This window comes from Aedes aegypti, chromosome 1, assembly GCF_002204515.2.
Source record: "Aedes aegypti strain LVP_AGWG chromosome 1, AaegL5.0 Primary Assembly, whole genome shotgun sequence".
Taxonomy (NCBI): Eukaryota; Metazoa; Arthropoda; class Insecta; order Diptera; family Culicidae; genus Aedes; species Aedes aegypti.
Window position 1 is genome coordinate 35,335,335 of NC_035107.1, and position 21,235 is coordinate 35,356,569.

Here is a 21,235-nt window from a genome sequence, read left to right on the forward strand (position 1 = left end):
GAAGCTCTTTATACGGACTTTAGCAAGGCATTTGATCGCCTAGACATACCAATGCTACTTTTCAAACTAAAAAAAATTGGAATCGAGCCAAGACTGCTGAAATGGCTTGAATCGTATTTAACTGACCGCCAACAAATAATAAAATTCAAAGGAAACAAATCAAAACCAATTCAAGTCACTTCGGGTGTCCCTCAAGGCTCTCATTTGGGACCTCTTCTTTTTATTATGTATGTAAACGACATTTCCTTCATTTTCAATAAACTCAAAGTGTTAATTTATGCCGATGACATGAAGCTCTACCTGGAAATAAGAAATGAAGAAGACATCAATGTATTCCGCAATGAAATAGAAAAATTCTACATATGGTGCAAAAAAGCCTATTAGAACTGAATGTAAGAAAATGCAACATAATATCATTTAGCAGAAAAAGAACAACACCACGAATTTCAATTTCATTAGGAAATCAAAATGTAGAAAAATGTGAAAGAGTAAGGGACTTAGGAGTAATCTTAGACTCTAAGCTTTCTTTCGTAGACCACTACAATACAATAATTCACAGGGCTAATAACATGCTAGGGTTCATAAAACGCTTCTGCTACAACTTTCATGACCCATACACAATTAAAACTCTATATATTGCATATGTAAGATCAATCATGGAATACTGCAGCATTGTATGGTCTCCTTTCTCAATCACACACGAGGAAAGATTAGAATCTGTACAAAAACAATTTCTACTATATGCTCTTCGTAAATTAGGTTGGACATCATTTCCACTTCCACCCTACAAAGCACGCTGCATGCTTATTGACATACAAACTTTGAAAGAGCGACGTAAAATCACAAGAGTTTCATTTGTAAATGATATCGTTTCGCAACGTATTGATTCTACAGAAATCTTATCAAAATTAAATTTCTACGCTCCTTCTAGGCAACTACGAAATCGTAACTTATTCTTGACAAATCATCATCGAACAAATTATGCCAAAAACGGGCCTCTAAATCAAATGATGGCCATTTACAATCAACATTGCGAAACTATTGACTTTACCATGTCTCGGCAAAATCTAAAAACATACTTCAAATCCATAAGAAATCGCAACGCATAAAATAAAACAAAATGAAATTAACATTACTTACACTACACTTTCTTTTTCAATATTTTTTATAAATTTCATAATTTTAGTATTAAGAAATGAAACAAAAATATGTATATGTAAAATGTACTAGTCTACGTCGGTTGACGAAATAAATAAAAATAAAAATAAATAAATAAATCGATGGTCGTTCTTAGAGAAGCTGAATTCAGAATCATAGTGGCTTGCAACTGGCTCCCAATTTTTCGAATCATCACATCAATTTTCAAACCCAGAAGATGAAAGTCGTTCTAGCCGCACAGACTCTTAGCAAAAGTGTGAGCAATGCACTGAAGTCTCTGCAAAATCAACCGGGGTTTGAGGGCTCGCAGCCTACAGCAGATTTTGTTAAGATGTTCAACGATTTATTTGATATTCTCAACAGCATGAACTCAAATGCTGAAGGGTTCAAAAAACCATTGGACATTGACAATTTTACAGCAACGGAACAAGTATTCGCCGATGCGACCACATTTATTAAATCAATACTTCTTCCATCAGGTCAACCAGTTTTACAATCTGTGTATAAAACAGGATTTTTGGGATTTCTGGTGGACATACAAAGTGTTACTGAAATGTTCAAAGAACTAGTGGTGAAACGCGGCGTACTTCAATGTGTGTACTAAATTCGCTCGGTCTGAGAATTGTGACACTTGAGCGGGGCACGCTCCCGTATGATCCCCACGAGATTTGGACCCGCTCTAGTGTCAAAATTCTTCGACCGAGTCAGCTTAGTACACCAATGGATGGTCTTATTGTCTTGCTATCAAGTAGGCTGTTGACAGATGCTACTAGACTCCCATACAAAGTGGAAGATTAGTTTTCACTGAAAACTTTTCAGTCGATTTTCCAGCTATTCCGGAGAATTTTCCAAAACTTTTCCTTTACACAATCACGTCGCTTCTTCTTCTTTCTGGCGTTACGTCCTAACTGGGACAAAGCCTGCTTCTCAGATTAGTGTTCTCATGAGCACTTCTACAGTTATTAACTGAGAGCTTTCTTTGCCGATGGTCTTATCCACTGGTGTACTAAACTGACTCGGTCGAAGAATTTTGACACTAGAGCGGGTCCAGATCACGTGGGGATCATACGGGAGCGTGCCCCGCTCAAGTGTCACAATTCTCAGACCGAGTGAATTTAGTACACCGGTGGATTAGACCATTGACCATTTTTGCATGTGTAAATCGTGTGGCAGGTACAAAGATACTCTATGCCCTGGGAATCGAGAAAATTTCCTTTACGAAAAGATCCTCGACCAGCGGGATTCGAACCCACGACCCTCAGCATGGTCATGCTGAATAGCTGCGCGTTTACCGCTACGGCTATCTGGGCCCCTACACAATCACGTCGTAACACTTTTAGAATGCAACGGCGATAGAATCATGTAAGTCCATTGCCCCCCGTTCTTATGCCATTTCGTGACATACAAACACCATTTCATTTATGTTTATATTCTTCTTCTTTCTGGCGTTACGTCCCCACTGGGACAGAGCCTGCTTCTCAGCTTAGTGTTCTTATGAGCACTTCCACAGTTATTAACTGAGAGCTTACTTTGCCAATGACCATTTTTGCATGTGTATATCGTGTGGCAGGTACGAAGATACTCTATGCCCTGGGAAGTCGAGAAAATTTCCAACCCGAAAAGATCCTCGACCGGTGGGATTTGAACCCACGACCCTCAGCATGGTCTTGCTGAATAGCTGCGCGTTTACCGCTACGGCTATCTGGGCCCCCTTTATGTTTATATATAGATAGATAGATAAAAAGATTTTTTTTCTTCTCAATTTAGAGCAATCTAGAGCAAGGATCAATTTGACTGTTGTACTAAAGCGCAACGCCTGAATTCATACTATGCTATTACCGAATCTATTTTTGGATCTGATGCTACGCTGTCTCTTTGCGCTCTTTACTTTTCGCAGGTATATCGAAGAGCACGCAGAAAGCATAGGAAGTTCAAAGAAAAATATATATGAACAAATATTTGCTTTGTTTGTATATCTAAATTTATACTATATTTCCACGAAATGACAAAGTTCAATAGCCTGTTCTTCAACTTCCAAGAATGCCTTCGGACTTATGCGTTAGATATGGTCCAAGGCTGATTCCTGGAAAAATCTTGAGCTGGTGATACTCATTTGTAGCCATGGAGAGATCTTTTTAACAAAAACGATATTTCGCCAAAAAAAAAATTCTCTTCTATGACGATGGCTAAATTTATTGACATAAGTTGACAAAACATCTTCCAAGCAATTTTTCAAAGGTATGGTCGCAATTCAAGGATTTAACGAAAGTCTGTCCGAGAATACATTAAAGATCTCGCTGTTTGATTATCCATCAAAGAACTTGCCATGAATTCACAAATAATATTACAAGAAATGTGTTGCGATTCCCAAATTAGGAATGGTTGGAATCTGGGAGGGAGAAACCAATACAAAATTTCTGTACGTCATAGTGAGCCGAGATTCCGCTGTCACGAACTGTCACTGTGAGCCCAGATCTCAAACATTGGACTAACATGAAAACAGCGCGTAACTGATTAAACACATTTTCGTATTTCTTCAAAAGTGATAGAAATCGAATGAAAATCAATTCATGCACATAACGCAAGTAGGACAAGTGTACCATTAGTGGTGCACCTAAGGGAAAATTGCTAAAACACGGTGTTAAGGTGAAGCGGCGTGTAACTCAAAGAATCATTAGAATCATCATTGATGTAATAGTTGTAGTGTCGCCTTTCCATGTATATTTTCAAAACAAACAAACAAAAAATATAACATTTGTGTTTAGCATATTTTTATGTAAACACATGGGAAATTTAGTAGATTGACGAGTATTGGAAATCAAAATCAACTCTTCAATCGTACATATCAAAAGAAAACATTACGATTTAATGAAGGGCAACGGAATTTCTCTGTTTTTTATTGAATTTATCGCATATTTTTGTTATGCATCGGTACGGTTTATGTTTGCAAGAGATGATGGTGTTGCCAGGTGATTGGTGACAGATTTTTCTAGCAATTGTTATATGCTAGTTTTCGGAACATTTGCTGCATATTATAAAAACTTATTATTTTGCAAATAGTTTTCCATCACAAGATCACTGATTTAATGAAATTTCAATGATTTTTGTGATCAATTCACATTAAATGCTATGATTTTACAGATAGCAACTCTGACATCACTGCGCTCAACGATCGCGATGATTGTGCACACACGATAGACGCGTCCCGACGCATCCCGACGCATCGCACTGTGGAGCTTTTCAATTATTTTGGGTGGTCCAAATTGATAAACTCTTCGTATGATTTTATGCTTCGTAGAGATGGTTTTCGTAATTTGAGAGAATCGAAAAACAAACAACGTATGTGTTTCAAGTTTCTATGCTTTGCCCAACCTTTCCGTACTGCAAATTAATAAACAGGAAAAAAGTTGGATATTTTAGACTATAAACATAGGCATGTCTCAGTGTGCGGTGGCGGCGTCGATTCGCAGCAAGTGAAAACCACCGCCATAATAGTTTTGAATGTTGCGGTTGATAAAACTTTATAAATATTTGATTCCCGTTTGAAATGTGTTCCTTTAAGGAAAGTGAATGAAAGATTTGTTTAGTGGAAGTGTAGTGAACGCAATATAAAATCCAAAATACAAATGTTTGCTGCAGAATTACAATGGAAAAGGTAAGCACCTTCTATTTACAAGTGTAGTTGTGTGAGGCAATGAAATGCGGCATAAAATCGGAGATTTTTTTCGAGAATATAAATCTCATGTATATTGTCGCAAAATTGATAATGCTGTATCTGAAAGTGTTGTTTATATATTGAAATACCACCTGAACCATTTTTCTTCGCATAAATTATCCATTAAATCAGGTGATTAGCAGTTGTATTTCATCGATGCTGCAAATACCAATACTATCATAACAATATGTTAATGATTTTGGAAGAAGCCATTTTGTGATGACGCACCAAAAGGCCTTAAGATCATGAAATATATGATTTTAACGTATCATTCGATAGATCTCAAATCCTTCTATCATTCAAATGTATAAAAATCACGATTCATTTGAAATTTCCCTGCAAAAAGCCTTGCACCAATAATAGGAACACTGTTCCTTTAGTGGAGGTATATTTTAAGGATGGTTCCTTTAGTGGCGCAAACCATTGATTTCTTATGGGACCCTCCACTATGGGTACTGATGCACCACTATAGGTACAAAGGAGCAAAAAAATTAAGCAAAATAATTGTTTTAAATAGTTTTACGGTTAAATTTCATGAATATTATTCGATTACTTGTATCATTTTCGCATCGTACATAATACAAAAATATCACATAATCATTTATTAGCGCGAAACATGCCAAAACACACTACCTCCACTATTGGAGCTACCTCCACTAAGGGAGCGTTTGCCCTAATGTCACGTGAGCACCATTGAATCTGATTGAACATAAAGCATTGAAAAACGCATCGTTCTACTTTTTCTAATGAAAATGAATATTTAGTGCATAGAAAAATGTGGCCCTTTTTTCATGTTTGTCAGGAAAGATCGAATGTGCACAACAAAAGGAAACTACCGATTTTCTCGAAGCCTGCCTTGATTGTTGTTGGCAAGCTGGAGTTATCTTGCAGTTCAAAATAACGTTGTCTTATATTTCGTGTGTAGTATCGGTGCCTCCCTCCCAGGTTGGAATAATTAACTATAAATCTGAAAAAAAAATCATAAAAATCTTATCAGGGCACTCAGAAGAACTTTGTCATAGATCTAGGGCTAGTCAAATCAGTAAGCCTGACAAAGCTTCACCATGAATCCTCGTCAGTAACTCCAGTAATCCTGTCAAATGGAATTTTCAATGAATTTTTCCAAAATTTCAATATAGGTATTTGCTTTTTTTTTGGCTCAGTTTTTCGCCAACCTCTCGAAGAAATTTCAAGAAATTGGTCAATTATCGCCTTGATTCCCGTTAGGATTCCTGTAAAGATCTCATTCAAAATTTGTCATGAATCTAAATGGAAATTTTTCAAGCATCTCACCAAGAATCTTGACAGAAATCCCTATGTACCCCTTCTAGAGATGTTTTAAGGATCTTATTGGTGTTCCATGAAATCTACTTTGAATTTGTAATATATTTTGTCACCAAAACAACACCAAACATTCCACAAGAAGTTGGTAAGAATTCAAGCCAAACTTTTCAATCCGACGTATCTGCAAAAATAAACAAATCGAGATTTGCTTTGCATGGGCTTGACAAACGCATAATCTACCTATTGTGTCTATAAAAGTATTCCTACATCCATTTTTTGATTTTTAGAAATAAATTAAAATTATGCCCTATGTGCACTTTACTCAGTGTTTTTAATTTGGCTACATACACCCTTCGTTTGCAAAGCGACTCAACTGTCAAAATTTTTCATGATAGCACATACACCGTACATATGCTCATAGTAAAGCGACCTATATGTAGAATCAAAACATAAAATTTCGAACACCAGATACGTCATACTGTTTCCAAATCACTAAACATGTTGGAAATCGAGAGAATTGGATTTCCACAGTTGAGCGAGCTGACGGGTCGGCAAACTGATGTGGAACATCATCAGTATTCGGTTTAAGACAATATTTCTCACCAAATTTCGCACAAGAACTGTTCTCCTCCTGCTTTTGTTATTTACGGCTCCGTCCGGTGCTCCTCTTAGTCGAGTTGAAATTGGAAACATTCGGAAACTAATATTCGTTGTCGTTGAAAGTTGAAACTGACGAATTGACTAAGTTTAATAAGTTTTATGGGAATTTGCAAACCGGTGTATGTGCAACTTCAAAACAATACTGGTGTATATGACGTGACGGATGTGCAAAACGAACTGTCAAACCGACGCATCAAGCAAGGTGTATGTATCAATCAAGGTATGGTATCGACGAATCATCCATGGTGTATGTGAGCAGCACAAAGCAAAAGGGTTTATTCTCTAATTTTACCTGTTTTTCAATTAAATTCAAAACAAATCGGATTTGTTTAATAGTGGTTAGAAACAGTGTTCTTTTTTTCAACTTATAGTAGACATCGCAATAGAAAAAATGCAAAACATTTTAAACAGGATTTAAAATGCTTTACAATATTTTGCATCGCAATTTTCTCGAAACCATCCGAGTGTTAGATACGCCGATTTGAAAAATCATGCTTGAATTGTTAGAAAATGTACCCAACAAATTCCCAGGAAATCAACTATTATTTTGATGGATTTTGATAAAAAAAAACACCAGAAATTGTTAGCTATTTCCTTCCCAAATCAGTCCAATTAGTCATGTTGCAGAGTACAAGTTGACGGGCATCCTTCTGAAAGCCTCCTAGCATAAATTTTCTAGTATTATTTGAAATTGAAGCAAACCGGTATTCGTATGTTCGGAACACAAATTTTGACATATGAATCTAAGATTCGAATCCGACTCAATTCGGTCGATCAGTCAAACGGATGTAGAATCAGAACCTAGTTCACTAAGTTATTAGGCAATTCAGAACAATTGAATAAATACATTTTTAGTAATGAGGAATTCATGTTTTTTCTGGCGTTACGTCCCAACAGGGACAGAGCCGGCTTCTCAGCCTGGTGTTCTCATGAACACTTCCACAGTGATAAACTTTCTTTGCAAATTAACCATTTTGCATGCGTATATCGTGTGACTGGTAGGAAGATACTCTTGGGTTTATTCTACGAGTAGCGTGAGGTGACAATTGTCAGCCTCGTATGGCGAGGTAACAATTCTCGACTCGAGTGAAGTGACTCGCCGTGTAAATCAAATGGAGAGTCACTTCACTCAAGTAGAGAATTGTCACCACCCGCCAGTCGTAGAATAAGCCCCAATAACAATGCCTACCTAACATTTGCCCGAACGGTTCTCTCATATACGTATTCGTTGCTAGACTCCGTTCATCAGGGTGCAAAAAAAAACGCAAACCATTCGGACGAGGTGCGTCTCGTTATCTTCCCCGCCAAGTCGAACAATAAAAATAAAAGTTGAACACCCGAATGGAAGGTGCAAAGCGCTTAGAGAAGAGGAGCCACCCGCGAAAAGGCAAACAACAATAATTACGATATTATTTATTGACTTAAGCGGTGTGTGGTGTGGAACACTTCTGAAGAGTGCAGAGATCCTACACTTTTTCTTGTTCAGATTTGGCTACTAAAACACATCCAAACATCGCCCAGTTTTAAGTTCGAGGACGAAGATCCGGAGGAATGACCAAAGGGTGGGGCCGCTCCCAAACGAGACACAGATTCACCCCCGCAAACAATTCTTTTTCCTTTCTGAAAAGAGACATTGACATCCATTTCGGCCAAATCCATCATCAGGGTCACGTCATTCGGGGGGACCACTTTTCGTCTTCTTCTAAAATAGAACCCCCATTTAACTGGCGAACAACTGGTGCAGAAGAGGCAGAATAGGATAATTTTCTTCCCATATTCTTGTGTGTTTGCCTTCGGCCATCTTTGAGTCTCTTCCCCGTGCCCCTCAGGAGGGGTTCCCCCTCACTGTTTGGTCCTCTTCTAGGCCCCCAAATACTTACAGGCATTTTCCCGTAGTTAATCCAATCCGGACCGCATCCAGCATAATCCTTCCGGTTCTCGAATTCCACAATCGACGACAAATCAAACCACAATCACTCTTCTCAAGGGCACTGCAATTTTTACACCATATTCTTCCAGGAAATTATCCGCAGCTTAATTCCTGTTCCTCACTTTGCTTTTTGTGTTTGACAAGAGATCAATTTTTCTCCTTCGCCTTGCTTCTCGCTGCTTTTGGTCTTGCGCACAACAAAAAACTCCCGACCCTCCGAACCTCCCGACAAAAAAAAAAACGGACCGAACGCGATTTTGAAACTGTTTCTTCGGTGGATGTTCCGTTCACTTCACTATCACAATGGCAGCAGAACTGAAAACGCACTCGGAAAATTTCATTTAATCATCGATGGATGGCGTTTTCCTTCTTGCTCAGTTCATTTTTCGGATCGTTACGACTTTCCGCATAGTTGTTGCGTTCTAATCACTTGAAATCCTCCGGAAAACCCGACCAAAAGAGCGAAAAATCGTAAAACTTCTGAACCCGTCCGTTCGTTCCGTCGACCGATCAAACACTCGAATGGAAAATGAAATCAAGCATGATTTTTCAAATCGGCGTATCTAACACTCGGATGGTTTCGAGAAAATTGCGATGCAAAATATTGTAAAGCATTTTAAATCCTGTTTAAAATGTTTTGCATTTTTTTCTATTGCGATGTCTACTATAAGTTGAAAAAAAGAACACTGTTTCTAACCACTATTAAACAAATCCGATTTGTTTTGAATTTAATTGAAAAACAGGTAAAATTAGAGAATAAACCCTTTTGCTTTGTGCTGCTCACATACACCATGGATGATTCGTCGATACCATACCTTGATTGATACATACACCTTGCTTGATGCGTCGGTTTGACAGTTCGTTTTGCACATCCGTCACGTCATATACACCAGTATTGTTTTGAAGTTGCACATACACCGGTTTGCAAATTCCCATAAAACTTATTAAACTTAGTCAATTCGTCAGTTTCAACTTTCAACGACAACGAATATTAGTTTCCGAATGTTTCCAATTTCAACTCGACTAAGAGGAGCACCGGACGGAGCCGTAAATAACAAAAGCAGGAGGAGAACAGTTCTTGTGCGAAATTTGGTGAGAAATATTGTCTTAAACCGAATACTGATGATGTTCCACATCAGTTTGCCGACCCGTCAGCTCGCTCAACTGTGGAAATCCAATTCTCTCGATTTCCAACATGTTTAGTGATTTGGAAACAGTATGACGTATCTGGTGTTCGAAATTTTATGTTTTGATTCTACATATAGGTCGCTTTACTATGAGCATATGTACGGTGTATGTGCTATCATGAAAAATTTTGACAGTTGAGTCGCTTTGCAAACGAAGGGTGTATGTAGCCAAATTAAAAACACTGAGTAAAGTGCACATAGGGCATAATTTTAATTTATTTCTAAAAATCAAAAAATGGATGTAGGAATACTTTTATAGACACAATAGGTAGATTATGCGTTTGTCAAGCCCATGCAAAGCAAATCTCGATTTGTTTATTTTTGCAGATACGTCGGATTGAAAAGTTTGGCTTGAAATGAAAGGCAAAGAGTGGATGTGTGCGTGCTTTGTTTTGGATTTTTCGCAGCAAACCGTCGTTTGCGGGGCGATGACAGCGAGCTGTCAGCGGGTACAGTAAAGCCGAGCGAAAGCGAATTTTGATCGTGTGTTCATCTTTTTCGAGCAGTCATCGAGCGGGGAAAATCAAACGTATCACGGATAAACGGGACAACTCAAAATCGAGATAAAAAGTACTCAAAATGTAGTACTTCACTAGCACTACCGATTTGGATACAATTTGGTACTGAATTTCGAATAATTTTAACTTAATTTTGAGGTACTTCCGCAACTACTTATTTTTGAGTTATTTGATAGTTGTTGTCTTTGTTGTTGCTAATTTGCCATTTTGTTTTGCTTTGCAATCTCAGAAAGTATCCAAAATCAAGTACTGATCCTGTACTTAATTTTGGATGAAAATTTTAGCTGTGCATGGTGCACTTACTTTTGTCGTCGATTGAATGGAAATGTACTTCAGGTAACTTATTTGATTCAAATTTTTATTCATTTTGCACTTTATTTATATACATCATTCATATTCCAGATTATTCACAAGATTATTCGCAAAATTGGCGCGTACGGATCATCCTGAAATGAACAACGATGTACACATTTTGCGAAATTTAGGATCGAGAACAAAGCAGTAAGTTCTGAAATTGATTTAGTCTACGTTATGAGGTAATTAATCCCAAGATTTCCCAATGTTACAGAATCCCGAGTTCCGATGATGGACCTGGAGGCGAAATACCCTTCCTGTATACAAAGGTTTACAGGAGCATGGTTCGAATACGGAAGAAAGAAGAGCAGATTCGGGCAACAGAGTCCAAAACATCCATTAAATTAAAAATTAGTGAACTTGTTATTTATCCTATATTGCATTTAATAAAACACTATTAGTTTGTTCAATGAAGTCAAATAAAATCAATCAATAATATAAAACATTCCATTTTTTTAACGAAATCAGCTTTTTCTAAACACTTGGTATTCGGTAGTTTTAATCCAAAATATACTAAGTGCCATACAGTTCAAAATCACTCAATTCGATGTATTCGTGGAATGACTCAAATTTGAATACTTCGGAAATAACTCAATTTTGAATCATTCCACTTAGCTGTCAAGATGAGTGAAAAAGACTTAATTTTGAGTTGTTTCGGTTCTCCGTGTATCGGTTTGTGACGTAGGATTACAAATTTATTTTCTGTACCGAACGCAAGTTCATTATTGCGGAACCCGACCAACCAGTCCTCCGATACTGGTTGACCGGGAAGGGCCTCCCGGATAAAAAATACAATACAAAAACAACATAACGTATTGAAACAGTACCATTCAATATATTGGAAATACAATACAGTATATTGTAAAATGACAATACAATTACAGTACAATATATTGTTTTAAACAGTTCACTGTATGGTATATGAGATTTTTGCAATATAATGTATGGGTGGTTAAGTATCGTAACAATACAAATAAAGATATTTTCTCATACAAACATTTTGAAAATACAATACGATATATTGTTCATGTATTGTCTTTATGAGCAATTCGTGTGTTGTTGTACAATGCAGAAACAATTCAACGAACTGTATCATGGTTGCATTCGTCGTTACAGCTAATGTCAAGTGACTTCTAAAAAACTACTTATTTTTACTTGTTTTTTAATTATGAAACGTGGTTTACGGCTAACCAGCCGAGTGGAAGTTTAACAACTACCGAAAAGCTAAACATTACATATAATTTGCAATTGGATTAGATGGACAAATTGATGTGAAGATTTGCGAAAAAGTTACACGTCTTCTCAGTGAGAATCGAACTCACGACTCCCCGATCTCTAGTTGGGGCGCGTTAACCACTACGCCATGAGAGGACTCATGAACGCAGAAGTTAACCTGAATTCGATTTCAGCTCAATAATCACGTGGTTCTTTTTCGCAAATCTTCACATCAATTTGTCCATCTAATCCAATTGCAAATTATATGTAATGTTTAGCTTTTCGGTACTTATTTTTACTTTTTGAATATTTTTCTCCCAACATTTCTTGCTTTCTGAACTTGTTTTGTTTATTTCTTTCAGCAAAGCTACATAGAAAAAAGCAATAGTTGTTTTACGCGAAAATAGGAATTTGACCAAAATTGTAAGCTATAAAACCAATTAAAAACAATACAATGTTCTGTTACAATATATTATATTGTTTTTGAATTGTATATCCAAACAAGAATAATATTGCTTCGACATTCAATTACAATACGCTGTATTGTATCCGATACGTCATATTGTACGTTAATGGTTTATTCCATTCACTAAATGATACGTTTTTATCCGGGCTAGCATTAGCATTAAGCATTTCGCACAAATTCGTAGGTGGTACAGTCCTAGACCATTGTATGAGGGTTGCCTCCTTCCCGTCCGGTACCAAAGTCAGAAATTTGGGACTAACCTCTAACTCTTAGACAAGATTGACGCATCCTCCAATAATCGAATGTTGTCCTGGCCTCGTCCTCGCAAAAGCTGGGGAATGGAAAATGATGATTGATTGAACACCTACTGAAAGATGCAGAGAACTCCACGACCTCTCATAGGTGTTACGGGATGTTTTGGAATGTTGATAGAAAGGGTAAGTGCCATAGGTAGACGTTCTGGCGACAAATGGTTAATAGTTACGCTTTGTGATCATGCGCTGCTGATCAGAGTGCTTCGTGAAGCCCAAGCAGGACAGTTCGGTTTTGCTCACGGTTTCGCGCGTGTTTTCGTCGCCGGAATTTTATGTTTTAGTTTTTTTCTGTTTCGGAGCGTTTTGTTGGGTAGTGCTTCGTGAAGCCCAAGCAGGATCTTTCGGTTTTGCGTCGTCGGATAGATTTTGCTCACGGTTTCGCGCGTGTTTTCGTTGCTGGATATTTTTTTCCTGTTTTGGAGCGCCTTGCTGGGTAGTGCTTCGTGAAGCCCAAGCAGGACAGTTCGGTTTTGCGTCGTCCGATAGATTTTGCTCACGGATTCGCGCGGTGTTTTCGTCGCTGGATACTTTTTTTCCTGTGTTGGAGCGTCTTGCTGGGTAGTGCTTCGTGAAGCCCAACCAGGACGGTTTGGTTTTGCGTCGTCGGATAGGTTTTGCTCACGGTTTCGCGCGTGTTTTCGGCTCCGGATTTTTTTTTCCTCTTTCGGAGCGTCTTGCTGCATTGAAATGAATTTTTTTGTAGAAACTACTGAATCCATGGTAAAATTAAGAACTGCACCAACGATTTTCAACTGACTACATTAATCTGTTAACTCTACCAAAACATAGTCAACATAACTACACAAGAAAATTTCTTCTGTTGATTTAACCAGAGTTGTAGTATTTTTTACTAGAAACATTCTTGATTTGAAAAGTTTAGCATCATACTTTTGACCACACTGTGTTGTACGGTGGGTGTCACGGATTGAAATACAATGCTTTGTAGTGGATGCCACTAAGGACATAGTCAAATTTACTGCACTGCTCAGTGATTTTCACCAGATTATAGTAAACTTAACAAATTTTTGTAGTCGGTTGAAAATCGTTGGTGCAGTTCTTAATTCTACCATTCTACCATGGATTCAGTAGATTATACAACAAAATTTGTTTGCGTGTGAGTAGTGCTTTGTGAAGCCCAAGCAGGACAGTTCGGTTTTGCGTCGTCCGATAGATTTTGCTCACGGTTTCGCGCGTGTTTTCTTCGCTGGAGATTTTTTTTGCCTGTGCTGGAGCGTCTTGCTGGGTTGTGTTTCGTGAAGCCCAACCAGGACAATTCGGTTTTGCGTCGTCGGATAGATTTTGCTCACGGGTTCGCGGTGTTTTCGTCGCCGGAATTTTTTTTTATATTTTTTCCTGTTTCGGAGCGTCTTGCTGGGTAGTGCTTCGTAAGCCCGTAACGCGGGTAGATCACCTTTTCGAGGTGCGTTACGGGGTAAGATCTACCATATTGTACTCTTGTTGTATCTGTTCTTGTGAATACTTATAAGTTAGGGTCGGAAGAGTATAAGAGAGTAACAAGGCACTAAGACCCACCTATTTGTCCTAGATAATGAGGAGGTCGAAGTGAAAAAATGGCTCAATCAGCATCTGAAGTTGGTTTCAACTCATGAGACAATTTCTTTCCGAGTTCAAGAGTTTATCTTTCGATATCTAGGAGGGAAACGATTCCGAATCAGTGGAGTAGCAGACCTATTAACTTCTAAAATAAGCTTTTTGTTTCAAGGAATCTAAATGTTTCATGGGATGAAACCTGTTCACAGTTTCAAAAAACGACTTTGAACCTTATAAGTAGAAGCAATAATTTGATACGCTAGAGTACCGATGCATGGTCAAAATCAGTATCATTCAATCAGTTTAGTGGCCGAACCTGATTAAGGGGCGCGCTTTTGAGAGTTTAATGGTGACAAGCTGTTTTCTCCAAAAGGTATAAATAGCGGTATCTTTTTCTAAAGAGGCTCTATGCAAAATGGTAAAGAATGATATTTGTATAAAAAAAAACGACTACTTCATTATTTCTCAATAGTAATGGAGTAGAACGACATGCACTAAACAAAGGACACGGGTATACCACAAAAGATCAAAGAAAACTGGTCGCAGTGGTTCATCCCGAACAGAAACAGAAAAAAAAGTGCTTCGTGAAGTCCAAGCAGGACCGTTCGGTTTTGCGTCGTCCGATAGATTTTGCTCACGGTTTCGCGCATGCAAACCATCGGGGTTCTTCTTCTTCTTCTTTCTGGCGTTACGTCCCAACTGGAACAAAGCCTGCTTCTCAGATTAGTGTTCTTATAAGCACTTCCACAGTTATTAACTGAGAGCTTTCTTTGCCGATTGACCATTTTTGCATGTGTATATCGTGTGGCAGGTACGAAGATACTCTATGCCCTGGGAATCGAGAAAATTTCCTTTACGAAAAGATCCTCGACCAGCGGGATTCGAACCCACGACCCTCAGCATGGTCATGCTGAATAGCTGCGCGTTTACCGCTACGGCTATCTGGGCCCCATCGGGGTTCATTTTTAATTTGAACATCTAGTCACCCTAGAACCGTGTTTCTGGTTACCTTTTTCACTGTTTTGTTTTGATTCTGCGCTCCGTTCCACAGCGTTCCATTTCACTTCACTACGTTCCATGAGCTAAATGACGTTTGAACCATTTCTAATCTGAACGATGTGCAAATTAGCGGGGTACAAATTAAAAAGTGTTCAGATTAAATGTGGTCAAACCAACGGGGGTACCCGGTATCTCTACCCATATATGTCACAAGTTTTCACGCTCCCATCGATATCAGGTAAGACAGCACAGCACAAATGTTGAACTATTCGGTTCCAAATCAGAATCGCCAGCCTGTGTGGGGCCGTCCATAAATCACATGGTCATTCATGGGGAGAGGAAGGGTCTGGCCAATGATCACGGTCCATACGAATTTTATAAATTTGAGTATGGACAAATGACTACGAGGAGGGAGGGGGTGGCCTGGAATCACAAAAAAAACTGATCATGTGGTTAATGGACAGCCCCTGTCGGAATCAGATCGTACAACTGATCTAGAAACAGATGCAATTATGCTTATTCTGCGCGGCATGTGAGGCGAGACGAGTCGAATGAGGGACGATTGTCGACTCGCTTCCATTAGTCGCCTCACATCACCCGAGGTGAGAACGACTCGTCTCGACTTACACGCCGCACAAATAATCACAAATAGCATGAAGAGACTGGGTTGTTCGGTTGATGCCTACCAAAACAGTACCGAAAAGTGCTACTTTTCAGCACCGAAAAGAGTGCTGAAAAGTAGCACTTTTCAGCACTGTTTTTTTTCAGTAGGAAAAGTAGGTAAAAACTTCTAACCAAATGTATACAAAATTTGAATAGAAAATTGTACACGCAGCGAACTGGACTATCGAAATTCATACATTTTGCCGAACGCTTTAAGTATCGTTTTAGCATCACTCCACACCAAGGCGTCGATAGGCGCGGGGTTTACACACGAGCCTATCGATCGGAAGGTCCTTGGTTCGATTCCAGGTTGCCGCGAAAACTATTTTTGTTTTCAAATTTCGGTTTCATAAGGCAAATTTACGAATTTCAACCCGATTCCTTGTGACGAATTTTTATAAGGGGTTCCTCTGTTTATCGATAGTCCATTTGCCTGAGTGTAGTTTTTTTGTTCCTCATTTATTTTTATCCCCTCGTACTACTCAAATAATTACGGACATAAAGGAAGATTAATATCCCCTTCCCCTATTTCAAGAGGAGAGTAACCATCATCGTTTTACAAATTTTCAAAACCAGTTTTTGTGCTCAAAATTGAAGCAATGTTCAAGAAAATCTATCATTGCATTGAACTTACTATATGGAATGCAATGATAGATTTTCATGGGAATTTTTCAAAATTTGAACGAAAAAACTGGTTTTTCATTTTTGATGATTGCTGATGATTGAATGATGGTGTCTTGAACCTTAAAACTGCTCGACTTCAAAGTTCACCCGCTCACTCAGCGAGTTCATTTAAACAAGCTGCACTAAACGCTCCCCCCCCCCACTCACAAGAGAGAAGAAAAACATCACTCGTGAGTGACCGGTGCACCGGCTGCAACTCACGCTCAACATCACCCCCTCACCCACTGACGCATTATTTATGTTTTGGCTTTCCTCCTTATCTACTTCAGTGCTTTTCCTCTGGTTTTTCGCTCCGGAATCGGACTGCAATTAAGCGACTAAACGAAATCGTGCGTGTGAAACTAAAATTTATCTATCAACAACGAGTCATGTAAGCGAGGATCATATTTCCTACCTGCTGCCAAGATGCGATAATCATGTTATCTTCTTGTGTGCTCCTTTCAGTATTGCTATCCTGAGTAAAGGACCTTTTCTCCATGCACATAGAACGGATCTCCGTCTTACGCTGGTGCTCCTCCATTCATCGAAACGTTACTAGGGGAAGTGGTGGCAAAATGAACAGAGGTGGTAAAATGAACACCTTGCCTTTCACCGAGAAAATAACAAATTTCAATAAAGTTTTATCACGCATAGACAATTTAGAGCATAAATTGAAGTGTTTGAGTTGATACGGAGGTCAATCGAAGTAAATATATCAACGAAAACTAAGATTTTAGAGAACCACGTTTGAAAATACGAGCTGACGTAACTTTTAGCACGGAAATCTTGAGGTTTTTCAGTGAGGTGAATATCGTTATGATATGATGTCAAATCTAATACCTTTAGATTTCTTTTTGAATGGGTTACAATCATTTATAGATATATTTTCGGAAATGCAACAAAAAATTTCAAAAATATTTATTTTGCTCACGTATTTTGCATGATGTTCATTTTACCACCAACAGCTGTTCATTTTACCCACATAGTGCAGGTAAAATGAACATTTGCATCGTTTTTTTGCTAGCGATAAAAATATGTGAAAATTTCGCTATTTTAGTATGAATTCGTGTCACTACTTTAGATAACATCCCTATTTTTGATGTTGTGCAATAGAACTATTCAAATGCCACGTTTTGTATCAGAAACAAGATGATTTCCTTAAGGTGTTCATTTTACCACCCCTTCCCCTACTAGTGGCAAAGGAGACCACGACTGAACAGCCTACATAATGATAACGGTTACTGCTGCTGATAAGGATTCGTCACCGGAGCCGAAGATAGAACCGACCGACGAAGACTTATTGGAGGACGTCGAGATCGGCAATTAGTCTTGAGTGTTTTCCAGTCGGTAGTGGACGTGTGCGTGGAGTGTTCCTAACAAAAAGCGTTCCCTTTACGAAGGATATCAACTGTGGTCGGTGTTGCGGGAATCTAGAGATCAGAATGGACGAATTTGCCCTGTGTTGGAACAACTTCGCCGACAATATTGCCAGCGGGTTCCAGAATCTGTACGACCGGGGCGATTTGGTCGATGTGACCATCGCTTGCGATGGGAAGCTGCTGAAGGCGCACAAGATTGTGCTGGCCATCTGCAGCCCGTACTTCCAGGAGATGTTCATGAGCAATCCGTGCAAGCATCCGATCGGTGAGTACCTATTGATTGGGGAATTATTTATGCGCTTTACTATCTTGTGGCGAAGTTATTTCAAATAGGGGTTTTTCGTTTGCTAAATCTAATTATGCTTTATGGATTAGTGATTATACGAAATTAAGCGATTCAGACCATTCAGACTGACAATATCGGAATGGGAGGAAAATCACGTGGAACCTAAATGCATTGTACATTGGACTGATGCAAATTTTGAAGTTTTTTCTCCCCTATGCTTGAACGATGTCAATTATGATGAAAATGATCCTCCCAAAATTTGAATTGATTCGGAAGAAATTTGGTTGTGCACACGCTATTTGAAGTTTATATGGAAATTACTATGAGAAAGGCAAACCTTTTGTTTTCAGTCCTCTAACTGCTCGTCATAATAATCTATGGAAAAGTGAACACACTCATCTCATGTGAAAACTTCCCAGCAACAACCTTGCCGAAGACCACATTTCGATGGGACGTAAGGATAATTTGTTATTATTGATAACAAAGTCTAAATCATGCTGAGATGATCATTCAATTACATTCAGAGCAACACTGCTTTTTTGCTGTAGAACATAGTAGCCCTGATTACTTTGATCTATTCTTCCCGCCAGGAACACCACTGTTGCCTGCCGAACAGTTGGTGAAGCATGCTGCATGCAAACCAACTTTATGATGATGAATAACAATTTATCCTGACGTCCTCGGCAAAGTTATAGCTGGGAGGATTTCACATTAGAAGAGTTTGTTCACTTTTCCATAAAATATTATGACGAGCTGAACACAAAAGATTGACGTTTTCCATGGTAATCTCCATATAAACTTCAAATGACGTGTGCATAGTCAAATTTCTTCCGAATCCTTTCAAACTTTGGGCGGATGCTTTTTACCATAATATAAATCGTTTAAGCATAGGGGAGCCAACATTTCAAAATCTGCATCACTCTATGTACATATGTGAGGGGGTTAGAAGCAAGGGGGTGAACCTAATTGAAATGTTTTTTCAGCAATTTTTGATACCATACTAATTGTATGAGATCCAAAACAAAAACAATTAAAAAAATACAACTGAAAATACCGGTGGTAATCTTGGAGAAAGTAGAATTTTTTAGTACCGTGAAGGCCCCACACTCTGCGCACTTAAGGCTTTTCAAATTTCAAACAGCTGTAATTAATTGAAAACAAAAAACAATATTCTGAAATTTTGGAAGCAAATACTTATTGATCTTATGTATAAGGAAAAAATATAAAAGCTTCACTAAGTAATGATTTTTATTGCAAATTTTTAATTTTTCTCAAGGGTGTCTGTGTTCCTAACTCTGCGCACTGATTTTTGAAATGCTCCTTATTTTGCGCATTTAGGTTCCTAACTCTGCGCACTCGATAAATTCTTTATAACAGTTGAAGTGTTTTACTAATAGCATTACTAGCATTTAAACTCCGAATTTCTCTTCATTTTCTTGCTTCATACGGCTTTACGTCCCCAGTGGAGCGTGGAATGTCTCTAACACAAGTTTACTAAGTGAAGTGAATTTTATCTATAATTCAATTGAATGCCATTAAGTGCAACTCTCAAAACAATCGAAATCATCATATGATTTTCAAAACATGTAATTAACTTAGTTTTCTAAAACCTAAACCAACATACAAAAAGGGTACAAACTATGTCTTTTTTGCGTTCACCCTTGGCGTGTAAGGGAAAATAAGCTTTGACTGTTTATGTATTTTCACTAGCAAATATAAAACAAAAAATTTCTTTGGTTCGGTTCGGGTCCGGGTTTGGTATCAAATTATTGTCTCGATTCGGGTCGGATCCGGGTTTGAAGAAAATAGATAAGAATCTGGTGCTGGTTTGTTATATGTGAAACCCGAACATCTCTACTAAATACGAAGAATAGTTTAAGCGTAAGGGTATATCCATTCTTAATGTAGTGTTCATCACTCAATCGAAAAGTATCGCCGCTCTGTATAAGCGTGACGTAATTAATGAACGATTCCTATTGCAGATCAATAACAGCACTTTATTGGCGTTTCTATGTTGCAAATGCGATTAAACCTCGATGTCCCATTACTCGATATTGACTCATGAAACTATACAAAAAATCAAAATTATTTTATTGCATGGTTAGGGAGCATTTAAAAATTACATCCATCGTTCACGGGAAAGTGGAGTCAATGAAAATGTGACAATGCATGCATTAGGTACTGTAAAAATCGCGACAGGGGATTGAGGGGACGGAGTGTAGAAATTCTTTAAATATGATGGAGGTCATTTTTTGCCCTGGCCTTTGGTTCAGACAGGAGTATGGGCGCGTTCTGCCAACTCGGTCGAGGCAGATTTCTTGTGTGAACAAGTTACAACATGGACGTTCTAAAGTGCCAGAATGAAGTGTTGTGCTTGTGGGGAGCACTTGAAGATGGGATGGAAGGTCATTATTTCGCGTTCGTGCTTTACTCCTGCTTATCGTTAAAGTTATATACAATAACCGACCCTAAGTTTAACTATCGAAATTAACAGTTGCAAATACAATAATCGTTCTGAGTTCACTAACATGTCGTCGCGTTAATTTTATCATAATGATATTTTATCTACATCAGTCGAATGGCCAATTTCTGAATGGCCGTTGTGAGAATATCACCAAGAACTTCTCACATGCATTAAAGCTGAATTGTTCTACATTGAAACATTGAGGTTTTCGCTCTTTTGGATTCATTTTTTGTTGTTCGTCCTCAGTATTGTTGAGATATCCTGAATGCCGCACATGGCGTACAGTGATCATTGCCATGGAGTTTCTCGTGAGCTGCATGGGGATTTTTATCATGGGAATCCATAGAGCGAATTTTCTATGATTTCATTGTAGGCCAATACAGCAATAAAGCAAGCATGTAACAATCACTAACATTTCATCTCTCCTTA

The 21,235-nt window shown here is 38.4% G+C and overlaps 2 protein-coding genes and 1 long non-coding RNA gene across 8 annotated transcripts in view; 1 reads left to right on the forward strand and 2 right to left on the reverse strand.

Annotated features, from left to right (window-relative positions):
- The window catches only part of LOC110674862 (adenomatous polyposis coli protein-like), a 78,713-nt gene extending 69,436 nt beyond the window's left edge, over nt 1-9,277 (reverse strand). The window contains exon 1 of the mRNA XM_021839375.1: nt 8,698-9,277. The gene's annotated coding sequence lies outside the window, so the exon portion shown is untranslated. The remainder of the gene's footprint in view (nt 1-8,697) is intronic.
- Nucleotides 9,278-16,861: 7,584 nt separating this feature from the next.
- LOC110674864 lies at nt 16,862-17,191 on the reverse strand. Its single transcript, XR_002499248.1, has 2 exons — nt 17,093-17,191; nt 16,862-17,039 (listed from the first exon to the last, which is right to left on the reverse strand). It is a non-coding gene; the product is annotated as an uncharacterized LOC110674864 (long non-coding RNA).
- The window catches only part of LOC5571724 (broad-complex core protein isoforms 1/2/3/4/5), an 82,074-nt gene continuing 77,883 nt past the window's right edge, over nt 17,045-21,235 (forward strand). For 3 of the 6 annotated variants that reach the window (XM_021839381.1, XM_021839382.1, XM_021839376.1), the window contains exons 1-3: nt 17,051-17,068; nt 17,143-17,206; nt 17,872-18,321. In XM_021839381.1, coding sequence (XP_021695073.1) covers nt 18,120-18,321 — 202 coding nt within the window. In that variant the 5' untranslated portion in view covers nt 17,051-17,068; nt 17,143-17,206; nt 17,872-18,119. Of the gene's footprint in view, nt 17,069-17,142; nt 17,207-17,652; nt 17,669-17,865; nt 18,322-21,235 lie in introns of those variants that run through there. The other 3 variants (XM_021839377.1, XM_021839380.1, XM_021839379.1) reach the window with 3 other exon arrangements.